The 16,932-nt window shown below is 41.1% G+C and overlaps 1 protein-coding gene and 1 long non-coding RNA gene across 8 annotated transcripts in view; one reads left to right on the top strand and one right to left on the bottom strand.

Annotated features, from left to right (window-relative positions):
• LOC140626296 (uncharacterized) overlaps positions 1-5,356 on the bottom strand; it is a 55,248-nt gene extending 49,892 nt beyond the window's left edge. The window contains exons 1-4 of one of the 3 annotated variants that reach the window (XR_012025477.1): positions 4,470-5,356; positions 4,088-4,149; positions 3,447-3,603; positions 2,514-2,787 (exon numbers count right to left, since the gene is read on the bottom strand). This is a non-coding gene — a long non-coding RNA (uncharacterized lncRNA). Of the gene's footprint in view, positions 1-2,513; positions 2,788-3,446; positions 3,604-4,087; positions 4,150-4,469 lie in introns of those variants that run through there. The other 2 variants (XR_012025476.1, XR_012025475.1) reach the window with 2 other exon arrangements.
• Positions 5,357-5,426: 70 nt separating this feature from the next.
• The window catches only part of CDYL (chromodomain Y like), a 230,733-nt gene continuing 219,227 nt past the window's right edge, over positions 5,427-16,932 (top strand). For all 5 annotated transcript variants that reach the window (XM_072813993.1, XM_072814000.1, XM_072813999.1 and 2 more), the window contains exons 1-2: positions 5,427-5,583; positions 14,674-14,817. In XM_072813993.1, the coding sequence (XP_072670094.1) occupies positions 14,815-14,817 (3 nt within the window). In that variant the 5' untranslated portion in view covers positions 5,427-5,583; positions 14,674-14,814. The remainder of the gene's footprint in view (positions 5,584-14,673; positions 14,818-16,932) is intronic.

Raw genomic sequence — 16,932 nt, 5'->3', positions numbered from 1 at the left:
CAGAAAGGGAGACAGAACGTAAAGACTGCTAACTCTGGGAAACGAACTAGGGGTGGTAGAAGGGGAGGAGGGCGGGGGGTGGGAGTGAATGGGTGACGGGCACTGGGTATTATTCTGTATGTTAGTAAGTTGAACACCAATAAAAAAAAATTAAAAAAAAAAAAACAAGCAAGAAAAGCACAAACCTTCAAGAAAAAAATTTAACAAAATTGACAAATAATAAGGACTTCTTTTCAATACAATCACCATTTGAAAAGTGAAAAGACAAGCTTCAATTGTAGAATATGATCAACAAAGAATTATTATCCAGAATATGTGAAGAATCCTAATGAATAAGAAACAAAAAGAACAGGAAATATACAGAAGACATAAACAGACATATCTGTGAAAAGGAAACATGAATGGCCAATACATATGAATATATACATGAAGATGTGCTCAACCTCGTAATTAACCGTGGAACTGCAAATGAAGATACAATAAAATAGCTTTTCAAACACAAACACCCAACAAAGCCAGCACTGGCAAGGATGTAGAAGCACAAGTGTTCTCATGTGCCGCTGGCAGGGGCACAGGCTGACTCCATCAGAGGAGAGAGCGTTTTGACAGGACTGTGGACTAGTTTGCTCAACCATTGTTCCAACCTCCTTTGCGTGGCCATCTTACATTCCAAAGGTCAGAAAACTAAAATCTACATTTCCAGGACACCCCTATAGCTGGAATTCCAGATACAACTGAGGCTTGACGTGTCCAATGTGCTCAGTGAGACCTGAACAGAATTCTGTGGGGGAAGATGGGCCTCAGGGCACTTATTTTGCTGGCAGAAATTATAATGGTGGTTTCTCAGTTTTAAAAGGTGGTTTCAGAGCAGAGGCAGCTTGGTTTTGCAGCCAGCAGTTCCAACAGTGGCTTCCTGATTTAGCTGAAGTGGCTTCCTAATTGTACCTAAGGCAGTGCGGCTTTGCAGCCAGAACTATATTGGCAGCTCTCAATTCAAAACATAGCTTCCTGTTGATGGGATAAGCTGTAGCTTTCTTGGTGGCCCAGTTTTTTGGGGTAGCTTAGGAAATCATTCCTAAAAGCTCAGCCTAGAATCTGTTCCTTCTACCCTCCTAACAATTCTGTAAATGATCAATAACACAGTAAATCCCTTTCTGTTTTAATGAACAGATGGGATGGTTCGTGTTCTTTGTAACTGTACCCTGAACTGTACCTAGCAAAGCTGAACTTGCATATACCATACATCCCTGCAATTGCACCCCTAGGTATATATACCCTGGAGAAAGTCTTGGATAGGTAGACTACAAATATGCATGAGGAGATTTACTGATGCATTGCTTCTAATAACAAAAAAACTAGAGCAATCTGATGTCTATCAAGAGCAAAATGAATAAATTAGTTGTGGTGTAGTCATACAAGAGAATACCACACAGATATGAAGATGAGTGACCTATAGCTTCGCTTCTCGACGTGGATAAATTGCAATTTTAGCACTGCATGACTCACAAAAAATATATATCCAGTATTATTTCACTTACACAAGCTTAAAACTAAACAATGTATTATTTGGAGATACACAGGTCTGTGATAGAACTGCAAAGAAAACACAGGAAGTGGTCAATAGAGAATTCAGGATAATCGCTGCCTCTGGTGGGAAGAGGGAGCGGTGGCATTGGAAAGGGAAACAGAGGCTTCAGAGGTATTGGAAGTGTGTTGTTCTGAAGATGGGAACAATAGGAAGTTGCACAGCACCACCCATGAAGTGTTCTTGACAAACATGTTTAATTTTAATCCAATCAAGCGTTTGTTCTTTATAATTTCCAGATACAGGAAATACGGAGAACAGAGGGACAAGCTCAACAGTACTACAAGGAAACCATCAGACCAATCCACAATGGGACACTTTTAAGAGAAGTGGTCCAGTCGCTTCAGTCCATCAATATAACTTGGGAGAAGGGGGAGGAACGATGGTTCTAGAAAAGATGGTTCTAGAAAAAAAGATGGTTCTAGAAATGTTCTTGGTTGGCTCCTGCTTTGAACAGCCAGATACACAAGACATTTGGGGGACAGCTGGGGAAATTTAAATATAGAGTGGAGAATTGTTAGTTTAGTTAGATGTGATATTGGTATCGTGCATATATGGGAGAACGTTGTTTTTAGAGAGGTATGAAGTATTTAGAGGTGAAGCTTCTGGGTGGATGTAACTTAACTTTTAAATAGTTTTGAGAAATATTACATATGTGCATGTACATATAAAATGTTTGCATATAAAGCAAATATGGACAAATACCAAAAATTGTTAAATCTAAGGATAGATTACACGTGTATTTGCTGGACACTTCTTTCTGCTTTTCTGTATTATTTGAAATGTTTTATAATAAAAAATACTTAAAAGGAGGGATAAGAGTGCAAAAAAATAATGAAAAATGCTAAAGTAATATGTTCAACAATTATTCAGTTAAATAAATATTTGACACATACATATACACAACATTTTTAATATGAGGATAAAATTTGTCCTGGAAAGGAGGCTCTCGGCATAGATATATGTAGTAAGTACAGAAAGAATGAAAAAAAGGCCAAGTTATCAATAGTCAGAAAATGAAATCAGCTCCTAAACAGACCTATTTTCACATTCCTTTCACAGAAACACCTCACTCCGAATCCATTGTTTCAAGTCTTTCTGGGTGGTTTGGGATCAGCCAACCAGATTCTGAGCCTCCTGGCAACTCTCCTTCACTTGCCGGTAAGTACACATCAAAAGGGATGATACTTTGAAAGTACCTGCTGAAAGGTTCAGAAGTAAGTTCCCCACAGAAGTTTCGCAATGAAGGGTTCTGAACCCTGATTATATGTAAGGTTGAAAGGTTGAAAGATCTCTGCTCCAAGTTAAATTTTTTTCCCCAAAAAAGGAGTTGAATCGCCCCTTTGAAGGACCTCAACTCTCAGAATCATCCACAATAATCAGTATTTCTGGGTTTCACCAATCTTTGTTAAGTAATTGGATTCCTTCAAAACTAACATTTTCTTTCTAAGGCAGGCGGAAGATGGACAGGAGGCTTTCGGATGGAATTCTCTCTGTGAAGTCCTTGAAGGGAAAAGGGGACCTCTCACTTCCCATCAGTGCTCAGGCCAGCAAAAACAATTCCCCCCTGGACACATAGCCCTACAAAAATTGCAGGATAATCCTGAATTCCAAAGTCCCTGGCCTCTGCTTACCCTGTATCCTTCTCAGTAGCTGCAGCTGACAGTATCGGCCTCATCCACCACCCACTCCCTCCTTCCCGAAGCTCTTCCTTCCATGAGACTGCACTTGAACAGATGCAAGTCTCTATCCTCTCTCTCTGGCCACATCTTCCACCTCCTTTACTCACCCTGTCCCCTTCCTCCCAAGGCCTACTAAAGGCATTTCACAGACTCACTCTCCTCCTTCTTAAAAGGCTTACCCCTGGGATCCCTGGGTGGCGCAGCGGTTTGGCACCTGCCTTTGGCCCAGGGCGCGATCCTGGAGACCCGGGATCGAATCCCACGTCGGGCTCCCGGTGCATGGAGCCTGCTCCTCCCTCTGCCCGTGTCTCTGCCTCTCTCTCTCTCTGTGTGTGACTATCATAAATAAAAAAATAAATAAAAAAAAGGCTTACCCCTTTTGTGGCATACATACACAGGGGAATATAACTCAGCCATTAAAAAATAATGAAATCTTGACATTTGCAATAAACGTAAATGGATCTAGAGAGTATAATGCTAGGTGAATGAAATAAGTCTGAGAAAAACAAATACCATATGATTTCAATCATATGTTGAACTTAAGAAACAAAACAAACAAGCAAAGGAAAAGAAAGAGAGAGAGAAACCAAGAAACAGACTTTTAGCTATAGAGGGCAAACTGATGGGGGAGGTGGGAGGATGGGTGAGAGAGGGGATGGGGATTAAAGAGGACACGTAGGATGAGCACTGAGTAATATATAGAGCTGTTGTGTCATTAGAGTGTACACCCGGAATTAATATAACACCATATGTTAATTATACTTCAGTTTTTAAAAGAAAGAAAAAAGAAAAAGAAAATTGTATTTACTAGTTTACTAACTAACTAGTGGTGTCCACGACTTCTTCAGGCCACAGCCAGGTGGTGATGAAGTGGTCATCGGTCTACAGCAAAGCGCAAAAGAGACAACAATATTGTATCAAGTAAAAGACTTTCTTTAAAAATGGTATTCTTTCTTGCTTTTTTTTGTTTCAAGATGCCCTTTCTTTTCTTTTATGATGTAATAGTTATAATAAATGGTAGGGTTGTTGTTGTTTTTTTATTTCATCGCTCAGGAAAATGTAAATATGGCAGGACTCCTACAATCTCCCCTCCATTTTTATCAGGTTGTAAGTTAATTTTTATATGGATAATAATTCGCATTGTTAAACAATTAAAAAATCAAGAAGGGAAAAGCAAATGGTCTCCCTGGCACCCCACCTACCTGTTACCGATTTCTTAGTATTTTTGTGGCTCCTTTATGCAGAGAGATAAATATTTTTTACCCCTCTCTCAACCTCTTTAGGCAAAAGATAATATTTTATGAGTCTTGCATTGCTCTTTTCACATGAACATATTATCCTGGATTTTATTTTTTTTTATATTGGCACATAGAAGCATTTTTTTCCTAAGAAGTATGTTCTTTCTTAGCAGGACCATAGAATTCAAAGTCGGAATAAAGTATTATTTGTGTGATCAGTCTTCTAAAAAAAATTAAAATCTCACCTGCCTTCACAGCCCTACCTATATCTCCCCTGTAAAGATGACTCTCAAACTCACCTCAGTCTAGCCCTAGCCTCGTTCTTGAGTCGTGGACCCAAATTTTCAACTACCTGCTGGAAATCTGCCCCTAGATGGTTCACAGGTGTTTTAAATTCCATCTGCTCAAAATTGAAAGATGATCCCCTGCAAACCTGTTCTTCTTCTGCTCTTCTAACTCTTCTGTTTCTTCATGAGAAAAAATATATTGCGAATTATCATATCCACATAGAGCACTATCATAGTATTATCACTGAATATCCCCACAGACTCAGCTTAGAATCTCCATCCTACTTCACTGCTCCTAGTACTCGGTTTATTGGTTCTTAACTCAGGGGGCTATTTATAAACACAAATTCCAGGGCCCCACCCCCACATTTGGAAACCACTGATCTCAATATAACATTTTCTAAATCAAATCAGACCCGAGGAGTGCTGGTAGCACATTGGACAGTCCCTATAAAATTGCTTCTATGGGGCTGTGTTTGTTGTGATGGTCTTAACTTCTTGAAGGACGCTGTAACAAGCAGTATGTCAAAACTCCTCTTGCACTCACTACAGAGGTGTGGTAAAGATGCTCATGTTACATCACAGAGGGGGCCTTTTATGAGGCAGAGCCCCTGCCTGATGAGGAAACAACCAGAGAGGCCGACTAGAGGCTCAGTGGAGGGAAACATATGTTGGATTCAGTGACCCAGTTGTTCCTTGAGGTGAACACCTATTTCTACCTAAGAGCATTCCTGGAAGGCTATGGACTTCAAACAACATTCTGAGCAGACTCATCTCAGGGGACAAAGCAGGTAGGGAAGGAAAGGAGGCAATGGGAGGAGGGAGAGGAAATCAATCCCCATCCCTACTTCAACCAAAAGCTCCACTCACATGCTGTACATATGGAGCTGCCATGTTTTTGAACAAAGGATTCCATTTGAACAAAGGGTTCAGTAACTTTAAAAGAGTTGTAAAACTACTACTGTAGGGAAGCAGAGAGTGGCAAAGCGGATCGGAGACAGACTGCAGAAAGCCGTGAATTCTAAACCAAGGCATTGAGATTTTCACTTCAGGCCAATGAGGAATCCCTGCAGAGTTCTGTGGCAGGAAGGGAATGGTGAAAGCAATGTTTAAAAGAGACTCACTGGGTTACAGTGTTCAGGATGGAGACCAGAACTGGGAGATAAAATGTAGGCACCAAATGCCAGGTATTTTATAAGGGCCCAAACTGGAATTCTAAAAAAGAGAGAGAGAAATGAAAGAAACATTTCAAAAGGAGAAAATTCTGGACTTTATGACAATTCGTCATAGGTTTGGAGATAAAGGTAGAAGTCCATAATTATGTCCAGATTTTAGATCAAAAGACTGGAAAAATGATTATGGGTGGTTAACAATAAGCCATGTCTTAGGTCCCTTGGGCCACTATAACAGAATACCATAGGCTGGGCAGCTTACACAACAGACGTCTATGTCTCACAATCCTGGAGGCTGGCAAGTCTAAGATCAGGGTCCTGGCAGATTCGGTGTCTGGAAAGAGCTCACTTCCCGGATCACAGCTTCTGCTCACTGTGTCCTCCCATGGTGGAAGGTGCAAGGAAGCTCCCTGGAGGCTCTTCTATAAAGGCACTAATCCCTTTCATGAGGCTCCACCATTATGACCTAATCACCTCCCAAAAGTCTCACCTCCTAACACCATTTAGGGGTTAGGTTTCAAAATATGAATTTTGGAGAAACAAATATTCCATCCACAGCAAGCCAGATAGAGATTTGCAGAGAAAAGATGAGGCGGCCTGTTTTAGGTCTATAGAGTTGAACGGCAACAGGACACAAGGGTCACCACTTAGAGACAGTTAATCTTCCCTTCCATTGATTCATATCATCATTTCTAGTTCATCGCCAAGGACTATCAAATCTGCTTCCTAAATCTTTGGTTTACTTCTATCTCTAGTACATCACATAGCCCAAGCTATCGTCATAGCTCACCTGAACTACTCCCAAAAGTACTCAGGCCTTTCTCTAATCTTGTCTTTACACAGCAGCCACACAATCTTTTCAACATGAAAATCTGATTTATTTTACCTCCCTGCTTTAAAAAGTTTTCAGTGCCATCTTATTGATCTTAGGGCAAAGACAAAATTATGCCAGCTAGATGCTTTATTCCATTCCTTAACTACCTCTCCAATCTCCTTCTACACAGTGGCTCGTTATATTTTGAGTATTTCCATGCTCATAAGGCTGAACACTCTCCAGCTGCCTTGCAATCCCCAACCCCTAACCCTGCCAGGGTTAGCTTCCATTCTTCCTCCCAATATGACATCAATAATCTTTTTCTTAGGACCCTCTCTGACCACCTTGCCTAATTTAGTTCCCCCTATAATGGGACCATGTACCTGAAGTCAAGACAAAACAGGGATATGTGGGCCTATTGAGAACAAAACAAGATACAAGGGATATTTCGTTCCTTCTTTCAAGGTCTGGTGACAGTTACCTTCTTGTGATAACATGATAGGTAGCCGGCATAAGTCCTCTGGTGACATGTATTTGCCTCAAGAAACTGTCCAGGAAACATGAGCAGGGACTGTGTAGCTCATTCTGGTGACCATTGTTACAGCTACCTAATCATGCTAGATGAATGATATCATGGTTTCATGTTTATTCTACTCTGCCTGGCAGTTCCTAGTGTTATAAAAGAAGAAGAAGGAGGAGGAGGAGGAGGAGGAGGAGGAGGAGGAGGAGGAGAATAATCAGCACCTGATCTAGGAATTTGTATCAAGAATGGGATCTAGACTAGGAAGTGGTTATGGGTCCCAGGCTCAAAGATCCTAAAAGAAAGGTGAAAGCCACTATTTATCCTACCAGCCTCTGCCCCAGTGAAATATCTGTGGCTGAGAGCTCTGTACCCCAGTCAACTGGAAACCCCTAACCTTTCCTAAACTTCTGCTACCAGTATCACCACCTGAGTCAACTAGAGGATGAGGCAGAAGAAAGAGGCCACAGAAAGCCTTCCAAGAATTGTTCCTTAAATGATGAGTCAGGGAAGTGAAGATGCATTTATCTCTGTATGAAATACAGGGGCTCACTCAAAGTAGGCCTGAACCAATGTTTGCTTGTTGATAAATAAATAAATATTAACTAAAACCAAGCTCATCACTGTCCCCTCCAGATCTAATCTTCCATCTGCTCTCCACACTCTCCCTTTCCACATTTTCCCAGGCTTCCAGGCCCAGTGAGTGCCACTATAGACTCACCCTATAGCCCTAATGTAGAGCTCTAATCATGCCATTTCCCCCATCAAAAGCCTGCCATGGCCCCTGCTGCCTATACCAATGATTTGAAACTTTAACTGTACATCAGAACCAACTAAGGTATTTTTCAAATATGCAGGGACTATGGTCTCACCCCTGAAGATTCTGATGAGTAAAATAGAGTGAACTAATACCTCTTACATCCTTATTATATGTCAAGCACTGTACATACACTATTTTATCCTTTTCACATTTCCCTGGAGATATAGTCCTGTCATGATTGAAGATGAGAAAATGAGACCCTGAGACTCAAGTAGTTTGTCTAAAGTCACATACTTGTCAATATAATTCAATGCCAAGTCTATTGGATTTTTTATTGCACCATATGAGCTCTGCCCATTTGAATTCCTTACCTGGTCACTTGAGACCTTAAAAAAACCTGACTTCTAAAATGTGTGAATTTTATTGTATACAAATGATACCTTAATTGAAAAGTTTTTTGTTTTTTTTTTTTTTTTGGTTTGTTTGTTTTGTTTTGAAAAGTTAATATTATGCTCGCAACATTTGTTATTTTGCTTTTTTGACAGTAGTCATCCTAATGGGTGTAAAGTGATAACTCACTTGTTTCCAAACTTTCTTATTCATTAGTGTATTTATTGAAAGCTATAAGTTTGCCTCTAAGTACTACTTTAGCTGTGTTACACAAATTCTATCATTAGTGTTTTATTTAGTTCTAAATATTTACTTTTTTAAACCAAATGTCACTTGATAATATGTCACCTAGTTTCTAAATATGTAGGATTTTATTTTAGCTATCTTTTAAAAAATAAGAATCCCATAATCTCATTGTCCAAATGGGATTGATTCTTTGGAACTTATGGCCTGATACATGTCTCCTGTTGTAAATGTGCCATGTATATTTAAAAAGAATATGTTTTCTTTTTTTATGTATGTGTACTATTTAATTGTATTTTCAGTTCATTCATATCATAGTGTTCTTTTTTGTTTCATAGTGTTCTTATTTCTATTTGACTCATGGTTCTTAGAGATGCATATTATAACATTTCCAACTACAGTTGTTAATTCATGTATATTTTTCTGTTTATTTGATAAAGTTCATAAGATTGTACTATTAGGTGCATGTATGTCACACTGATTATATCTACCATTCTTTAATTAAACATTTAAAGCTATAAAATAATATAAAGCAAAAAGCTTATACACTTTTGTGTACATTTAAAGAAATACTTATAAAATGAATACTCATTTAACCATGACTAAGTTCGAGAAATAAAACATTGTCAAAAAAATAAAAATAAAAAAATAAAATAAATAAACATTGCCAACATTTAAAAATCAAGAGGGAACACACAAAAAAATCTAGCCTTTTCTGGCAGTAATCTATCTTTCTCACCAAGCCTTCCACATACCACCTGCTTTTTTAGGGATCAGGCTGTTCATCATGCATTAATTCTGTCCTTCATTACACCCAGCTGCCTCCACACTTTTCCCTTCACTCTAACTCACCCTGGGGGGGCCCTTCCCCCAAGCTCACCTGCTGATGCTTCTAGCTGTCACTAAACGGGACCTCTGTGGAGAACTTTCTTCACCTTGTCTCTTAGAGGAACCTTCCACCGCTCTCCTCTCTGTGTATCTCTACACCAGTTTCCATATTCTCCTCGTGTTATAGTTATTTTCTTTGTCATCTACTAAACATTGGCTCCTTAAAGACAGGACCAGGGTCTTGCCATCTGAATTTCTTATAGCTTCTGATCTAGAGGCATATGGTAAGTACTCAACAAATATTTCAAAGAAATAAATGGAATCTCTCTTTCATTCCCTATGTCTCATTAGCAAGGCACCTGGCACTTTTACCCTTATAATGTCTCTTTATCTTAATTCTCCATTTCAATTGCAACTGTTTTATTTCAGGGCCTTATCCTCCTCACATCCAAATAGCTGCAGAAAGAGAGAGAAAAGAGGGAGGGTGGGAGGGAGGGAAACGGGGAGGGAGGGAGAAAAACGAAAAGAAGGGACTATGCTCAGACTTTCTCCCCAGACCAAATGAATCAGAATCTCTAGAGAAGGGGCCAAGGTATCCATAATTTCTCAGTGCGCCACCAGGGTTAAGAACCACTGCCTGTTTGGTCCCTCTTAATTTAATCAAGTTTACTCCTAAATCTTGATACCAGAAACAAATCTTTTAAAAACACAACTCTCATGCACTACTTACTCCCAAATCTCCCCAGCCAAAGACTTCTAGATGACTTATGTAATAGATACACAAACAGGAAGGAAGGAAGAAAGGAAAAAAAATCCAATGGCTTTCAAGGCTTACATAATGGGCCCCATCTACAAACTTTATTCAGCCACTTCCTCCATCAGGCAACTCTCCCAATTCCACAGATGCACCCTGTTCCGGTCTTTGTTCTTTGCTCTTCTCACCTGGAAATTTCCTTTTTCCTCTTCCCTCCTAACATTCTAACCACCCTTCATGGCCCTTCCTGTATTTTATCTCCTCCAAGAAGCTTTCCCAGTCCTCTGCTCTTGCCCCATTCTAAATTCCTGTAGTGGAAAAAAAGCCTTGGGATTCAGCACAAAATCCCACACAACAAATTTATCACCACCACTAGTCCATGTCCTGGTCTCCCGACAAGATCACCAACTCCCCAGGGCCAAGAACCACAGCTGAAGATTCTCTCCCCTCCTCCCTCCACCTAGCCCCTCACCAGTGTGGAGAAGAGATAGTGTGCTAACTGAATGCTTTCTCCAGAAGGGCTGCTTTAATCCAACCCTGTTACAGATAAGGATATGACGAAAGTGATTTATTGGAGGTCCCACACCTAGTGAATGGGAGAGTCAAGATAAAAATTACTTAAGTCTACTGAGACCTGTAGCTCTTGTTGTCTGGTTGCTTAATCATGACTTTCCTTCTTCCGTCTTCATGGGTTCCCTCCTTGCTGGGTCCTTGCCACACTGGAATCTCCTCAGATTTCTCCTTGAGGAGAGCAGAAAGCCCTCTTGTCACTTCTCCGACTTTGCCTTATGAGCTGTCTTTCCCAGGGGTGGGTCATTCACTGGGCGGATTTGGTAACAGAGCCCAGAGACCAGCCCAGAACCACAGTGCTCAGGGTAATTGAAGCTATTTTCTGAAAATCTTCCTTGATGATCATTTTTTTGTGTGTATGTGGGTTTGTCTTCTGGGTGGACGGAGAAAGTACATATCTGAGCTGGCCCAGTGAGAGGCTTCACCAGAGGCTACAGGAGGACAGGGCATCACTGCAGTAGAAAATTTCAAAACAACATTTTAGTAGAAATAGACCCTGCTGCCATCAAGCTGAAGGATTTCAGGCCGGGAGCATGTGGCAGCAAGAGAACCAGAATTCTGCACTTGAGCAATAATAGCTCTGTTATCCCAAGTCATTGGCAGACATTGAAGTAATTTTCATTCCTGGGGGGGTGGCAGAGATGCCAGAAATTCCTCTGAATTTCTTCCTGGTCAAAGCTGTTGGCAGGGTCTCGGATGAAGGTAGAAATAGTGTAATAAGGGGAGTGAAGAAGACAGGAAGGGTTGGGTCTACACAAGTGGCTGCTCTCCCCATTCTCAGCAGTTGATGGTTTTGATTAGAGATGCAGGACACCTGTTGGGGAGTAAAGCCACCTTCCCAGGCACAGCTGAAGGAGCACTCAGGAACAGGGCAGCTGCTTGAAGGTGGGCTCTCTTGTGCCCTGTGTTCTATCACACTGGGATCTTCCAAGCTAGGGCAGAAAGACACTTGATTTATTGAAATCCTGGGACAACTCTGCTAGTCTCAGAGAGAAAAAGAGAAGATTTAGAATGATAGGGCCAGAGGATTATAGAAATGGAAATGACTCCTGTTTATGAGAACTTGGATGAGAGAACAGTCAACAAACAAAGCATTTACAAAGCATTAAACAGAGCATTTAAGTGAGTATTTACTACAGCTATGCAAGCCCTGAGGACTAGGCGTGAGGGGTTCTTTCTAGTCTTAGCTCCACCACTCAGGAAGTATGCGACTGTGGGCAACTCTGTTAGCATGGAAGTGCTTCATCACTCCTGCATTTATCATGTGCAGACGTAGAGCAAAATGGCCCTGGAGACAGGACTGATGACTCTAACTTCAAACCCTCATTCTATAGTCAAGAGGTGAGGGCTCAGATCACACAGCCAGTTAGGGACAGAGCAGGGCTAGAACTGCCTCCTTGAATCTTTCTCTGCCTACTAGACACCTCCATTCCTTACATACATGATCCCCAGCTGTGCTTTTAATAAGAGCAGTGAGAGTAGGAGCCTTGAACAATAAGGCTGGAGAAAAGCCAGCCCCCGAAGAAGGTGGCCTGCAAGCATCACTTCCAGATGCCAAGGAAGGACCCCTCTGCCCCCTTCAGGGGGCTCCCCCACAGAATTGAGGAAGAGCCAGATTCTACCAAGTGGGTGATTAAAGACAATTTGGTCATCTGTATTACTTGGGCTTCTAGCCATTGAGTATTTGCATATTATCTTTTTTAAAAAAGATGTTATTTATTTATCTGAGGGAGAGAGAGAGAGAGATAGCAAGCACATGAGCAGAGGGGAGGGGTAGAGGGAAAGAAAGAGAAAAGCAGACTCCGTGCTGAGCAGAGAGCCCGCTGCGGGGCTCCATCCCAGGACCCTGAGATCATGACCTAAGCTGAAGGCAGACACTTAGCCAACTGAGCCACTCAGGTGCCCTGATATTTGCATATTATTTAATTAAAAAATAATTGAGTACAGATTCTTACAAGTTCTTCCATTAGATTAATTTCTTTTGGCTTAAGTGGTATTTGATTAGTAAAACACAAATATCCCAGTGGTGGACAATGCATACATAACTCCTTATGGATAACAACAAGAGCTCACATTTATTGAGAGCATACCACGGGCCACGCAGTCGTGTATACTATTGCATTTTTACACTTTGGACAATCGATGTGCAGCTGTCAGTAGCATCTTACAGGCGTGGACTCTGAAAGCTGCAGTAAGGTTAGGTCTTTTGTCTGGTCACACGGGCAAGGTATGGAGCCAATATGCACACTCAGGTCAGGTCGACTACACGGTCCATATCCCTAACTCCTACCCACATTGCCTCTCCATAGGTATTTACACTTGGCATCCGTACATCTCTAATGCCTATTCTAAAAATCAGATTTCAAACGGTGGAAGGGGATAAAAGTAAGAACATCACAGTGCCTGGGTTCAAGTCCCAACTTCACCACTAACAGCATGACTTCAAGGAAGTTCACTTTTTTTTTTTTTTGAAGTTCACTTTTATAAGCTACAATTCCTCATCTGTCAAATAAGAATTAAAGAATCTTGCTCACAGAGCCGTTATGAAGATTAAATTAGAGAATACATCTGCAATGCTCAATGCCATGCCTGGTATATACTAAGATCTCAATAAATATATTATCATTATGGTTCAAGAGGTCAAAGGCCCCTTTATAGCTTTGCTGCTGGTCAACCCGGGCGGTGAGGGGGTGGGGGTCATGCTCCCTAGCCATTAGCTTCTGCAGCTGAAAGCTAAACATTCCCTGACTTAAAGCATAAAGGCAGCTTCCAAGAAAAGCACAATTTGATCTCAAATTAAACTATGATGTAAAAGAGAGCTGCCATTCATATGGAGCCCAGTCAGGACAGCTGGACAAGCTGGGGATGCTATCAGCCCAAGAGGGTCATGTCACACATTCCCCAGCCAGGAGTGTGGGGCGGCGCTGGCCATCCCTGAATGCCTTAAGCCTTCTTACTGGTTTAGGGAAACCTCATTTCTCCCAATTCCCTGTGTCGGCAGCAGTGACGATGTACCAACCTAGTTAGGGTTCTGCTCAGCTCTATACAACATGAATTAAAAGACTTTTCAAGATGAGTGTCTTAAAAGCCAAGGGGAATGGCCTCAGGTTTTTCTATTTATCCAAAACCAATTCCAAAAGGTATGGGCTTTCCAACTCCAGCTCTGACTACATGTTTCCATACATCCTCTTACACAAGCCTGTCAATCCACCCCCTGCTCTGAAAACACAACCTTCCTGCCAGGGCCTCTGTGCCTTTGCTCCTGCTCTCCCTGCCTCCAAATGAATCACTTTCCACCCTCCACGTGAACCCCACATTACTTCGTTTTCACATCTTTTGTATGAGATGTTCAGCTGCGTCTTTGTCATCCTACTACACTGGAGGACAGGGGCCACCTCCTTGTCATCGTTACGTCCACTAGTCTCTTAGTGGTAAAAAGAAGCACCAAGTTGGTCCTCAAGGTAGGAGGCCAACAAATGTTCGTAACCGCAAATAGTAGCCTTCTGACCCTCACAATGAACATCAGGCCCCTTGGCTCACAAACTCTTCACTATATTGCAATTATACGTGGCAGGTAAGCAAGATGTTAACATCCGCTGTGGTGCAGAGCAGGACTGACGATTTTGAAAACTGTTTTTTATCCTTTATCATTTTAAATGCATTGCTACTTGGAAGCGGTGCTGAATGGTATTTATTGCTTCTACCGCACAAGCACAAAATGCTGGCTCACTCTCAAATTCAACGTGGACCTTGGGAAAGTAGTTAAATGCTGTGAGACTTCGTTTTCCAATGACGTTAGTAAATTCCTCTTGGGGGGATTGTAATTGCAGGTGGTGATCAGAGAACGCAGAGACCCCAGAAGAATTTTATGGCATTCCAGGCAGGACACAGACCGGCCTGGGGGAAAGCAGGAATAAGAACTGGCAATCCAGAGAGTAGTACTACGAGGCAGAGATCTCTGAAGTGAAACAATGGTAAGAAAGACCTTCCAGCACCCAGACTGGTTCTGACGCAGTAGGGAAGAATTCTTAGAGGGACCCCTTTTATTGAAAAGTACTCATTTTACTGGTACCTATGCAGACATGGTTCAACAGAAGCATTCTGGTTATTCCATAGCCGTCATTCTGGAACTGTTCTGATGACTCCTCCTCTCCTGCATTCTCCTTGTATTCTCCAAATCTTCTCCCATCTGGCTTCTCTAAATTAATTTTTTTTTGAGCTACAGCTTCCACTTTATTGCAATGGTTACTTTCATGTCTCTTATTGCTTTCTTTAATAACTTTTAATGACCCAAGAAATAGTTGGCTGGGTACCATTTTCCACTTCCTCAAATGATAGCACATCCTACACCCTGTGTTTACAAGTATCAGAGAAGGGCAGCACTAATTCTCTCTGCCTTATCTCTACTAAGGCATGCCTGGATTTTCAACAGGGCAAAAGAGAGTGAGAAAGTGGTTTTCTACATTGCTAAGAAATAACAAGCAAGCCCAGATGTCATGAGAGCTAGCAACCTGCAGAAGTCATCTGTCCATTCTCTCAGTGATTTCCTGTATGTGGTTTTGGTGCCTCCCATCAGAAGAGCACAGAATTTGGTGCTTTGGGGGGAAATAGCCAAGAGTAAGGCAAAAACACTGCCTTAAGGAGCTTTCATTCTGCAAGAAGAATAAGACAGATGTCCAAATCAATATGATACAGGTCGCAGGACACAAGTGTCCCAGGAGACAGGTGTCCCAGTAGAGGTTACAAAGAACTATGGAAGGTCAAACGGGGGACAGATTGCATCCCATCAGAGACCTGGTGGAGATCCCAGTCAGTTTTAGGAATGTTAAGTTTGAAATCGGTGGGAAATTCAGAGGCAAGTAATAGCGGGTGGCAGGAACATGGGTCAGAAATTAGGAAGAAAAAAAAAAAAAAGAAAAGAAATTAGGAAGAGAAGGGCAGATGAGAAGTAGAGTCCAAACTTATGTTTGAAAGTGTTTTTTCTCAGTTCCCTGACTCAGGTTGGACTACTGAGGTGCTTTTACTGCTACAGCTTCCAGACCCCATGTATAGATGGGGCTTTTCATTTCCTAGCAAAGAGACTTCCTGCTGCAGCTGACGCACCCAGGACCTAGAGTCAAAAGGACTTCTGCTTAGGCAAAGTTGTACTTCAGTTTTTAAAACTGAAAGTTTTTTGTTTTTGTTGTTTTTCAGATTTTTACGGTAATACCTGCACAAAGTTTCAAACAAGTTAAAAAAAAAAAAGTCATTCATATTCCTATTACCCAGAAATAATATATAGTAACAAGCTTTGCAACATAAATAATGCAAGTTAATATCTACATATTAATTCCATTTTTTACTTTAATATTTTTTAAAAACAACAATTGGGTTATGTTAGACATAACCTTTGGAATTATTTTCTCTTTAACTCTGTGAATAATATGCCATGGCCTTCCTTGACATACACATCTACATCATCATTTTGGGTTCAGGGCAGAGAATTCCAACCCCTATTGATAGGTATTTAGGTTACTTTCACTTTTAAACTGCTCTTAAATGATACTGTGATAAACATCGTTGTGTGTACACTTCTGCACAAGTATTTTGGCTTTTTTTCCTTAATATAAATTTTTTAAAGTGGAATTCCAGGGCCAAAAGATATGTTTCACTGGATTAATACACATTGTCCTTGGACAAAATTTAACATCAAATAGTTTAAACTTTGCCTCATCTTCCTCTCCTTGAAGAACTCCTCACACATCAGGTGGTACTCCCTCCTCAACCGTACACCAATCTTGATCTCCATTCTTACAAGACCTGGGCTATTACCTAACTGCTTTAATCAATAAGATATTTGCTTTTTATGGCTATTAATGACCCATTTTCCTGAACATAAAAATGGTGTTTGGAGCCAAAGGAATAAAGCTATAATGAAGAAAACAAGGACCAGAGAACTCTTATGGTCTGAACCCCTGACTGATAAACCTCAAAGCACACCATTATTAGCCAGGATGAGGCATTTTAAGATCAGATAATTGGTCCATTTGCAATGTGAGATTTTCTTGATCTTTCATCAGCACAATTTCTGCACTGACATGATCACCAAC

This window comes from Canis lupus, chromosome 37 (genome assembly GCF_048164855.1).
Source record: "Canis lupus baileyi chromosome 37, mCanLup2.hap1, whole genome shotgun sequence".
In the NCBI taxonomy this organism is placed as follows: domain Eukaryota; kingdom Metazoa; phylum Chordata; class Mammalia; order Carnivora; family Canidae; genus Canis; species Canis lupus.
This window is presented reverse-complemented; position numbering and strand designations above follow the sequence as displayed.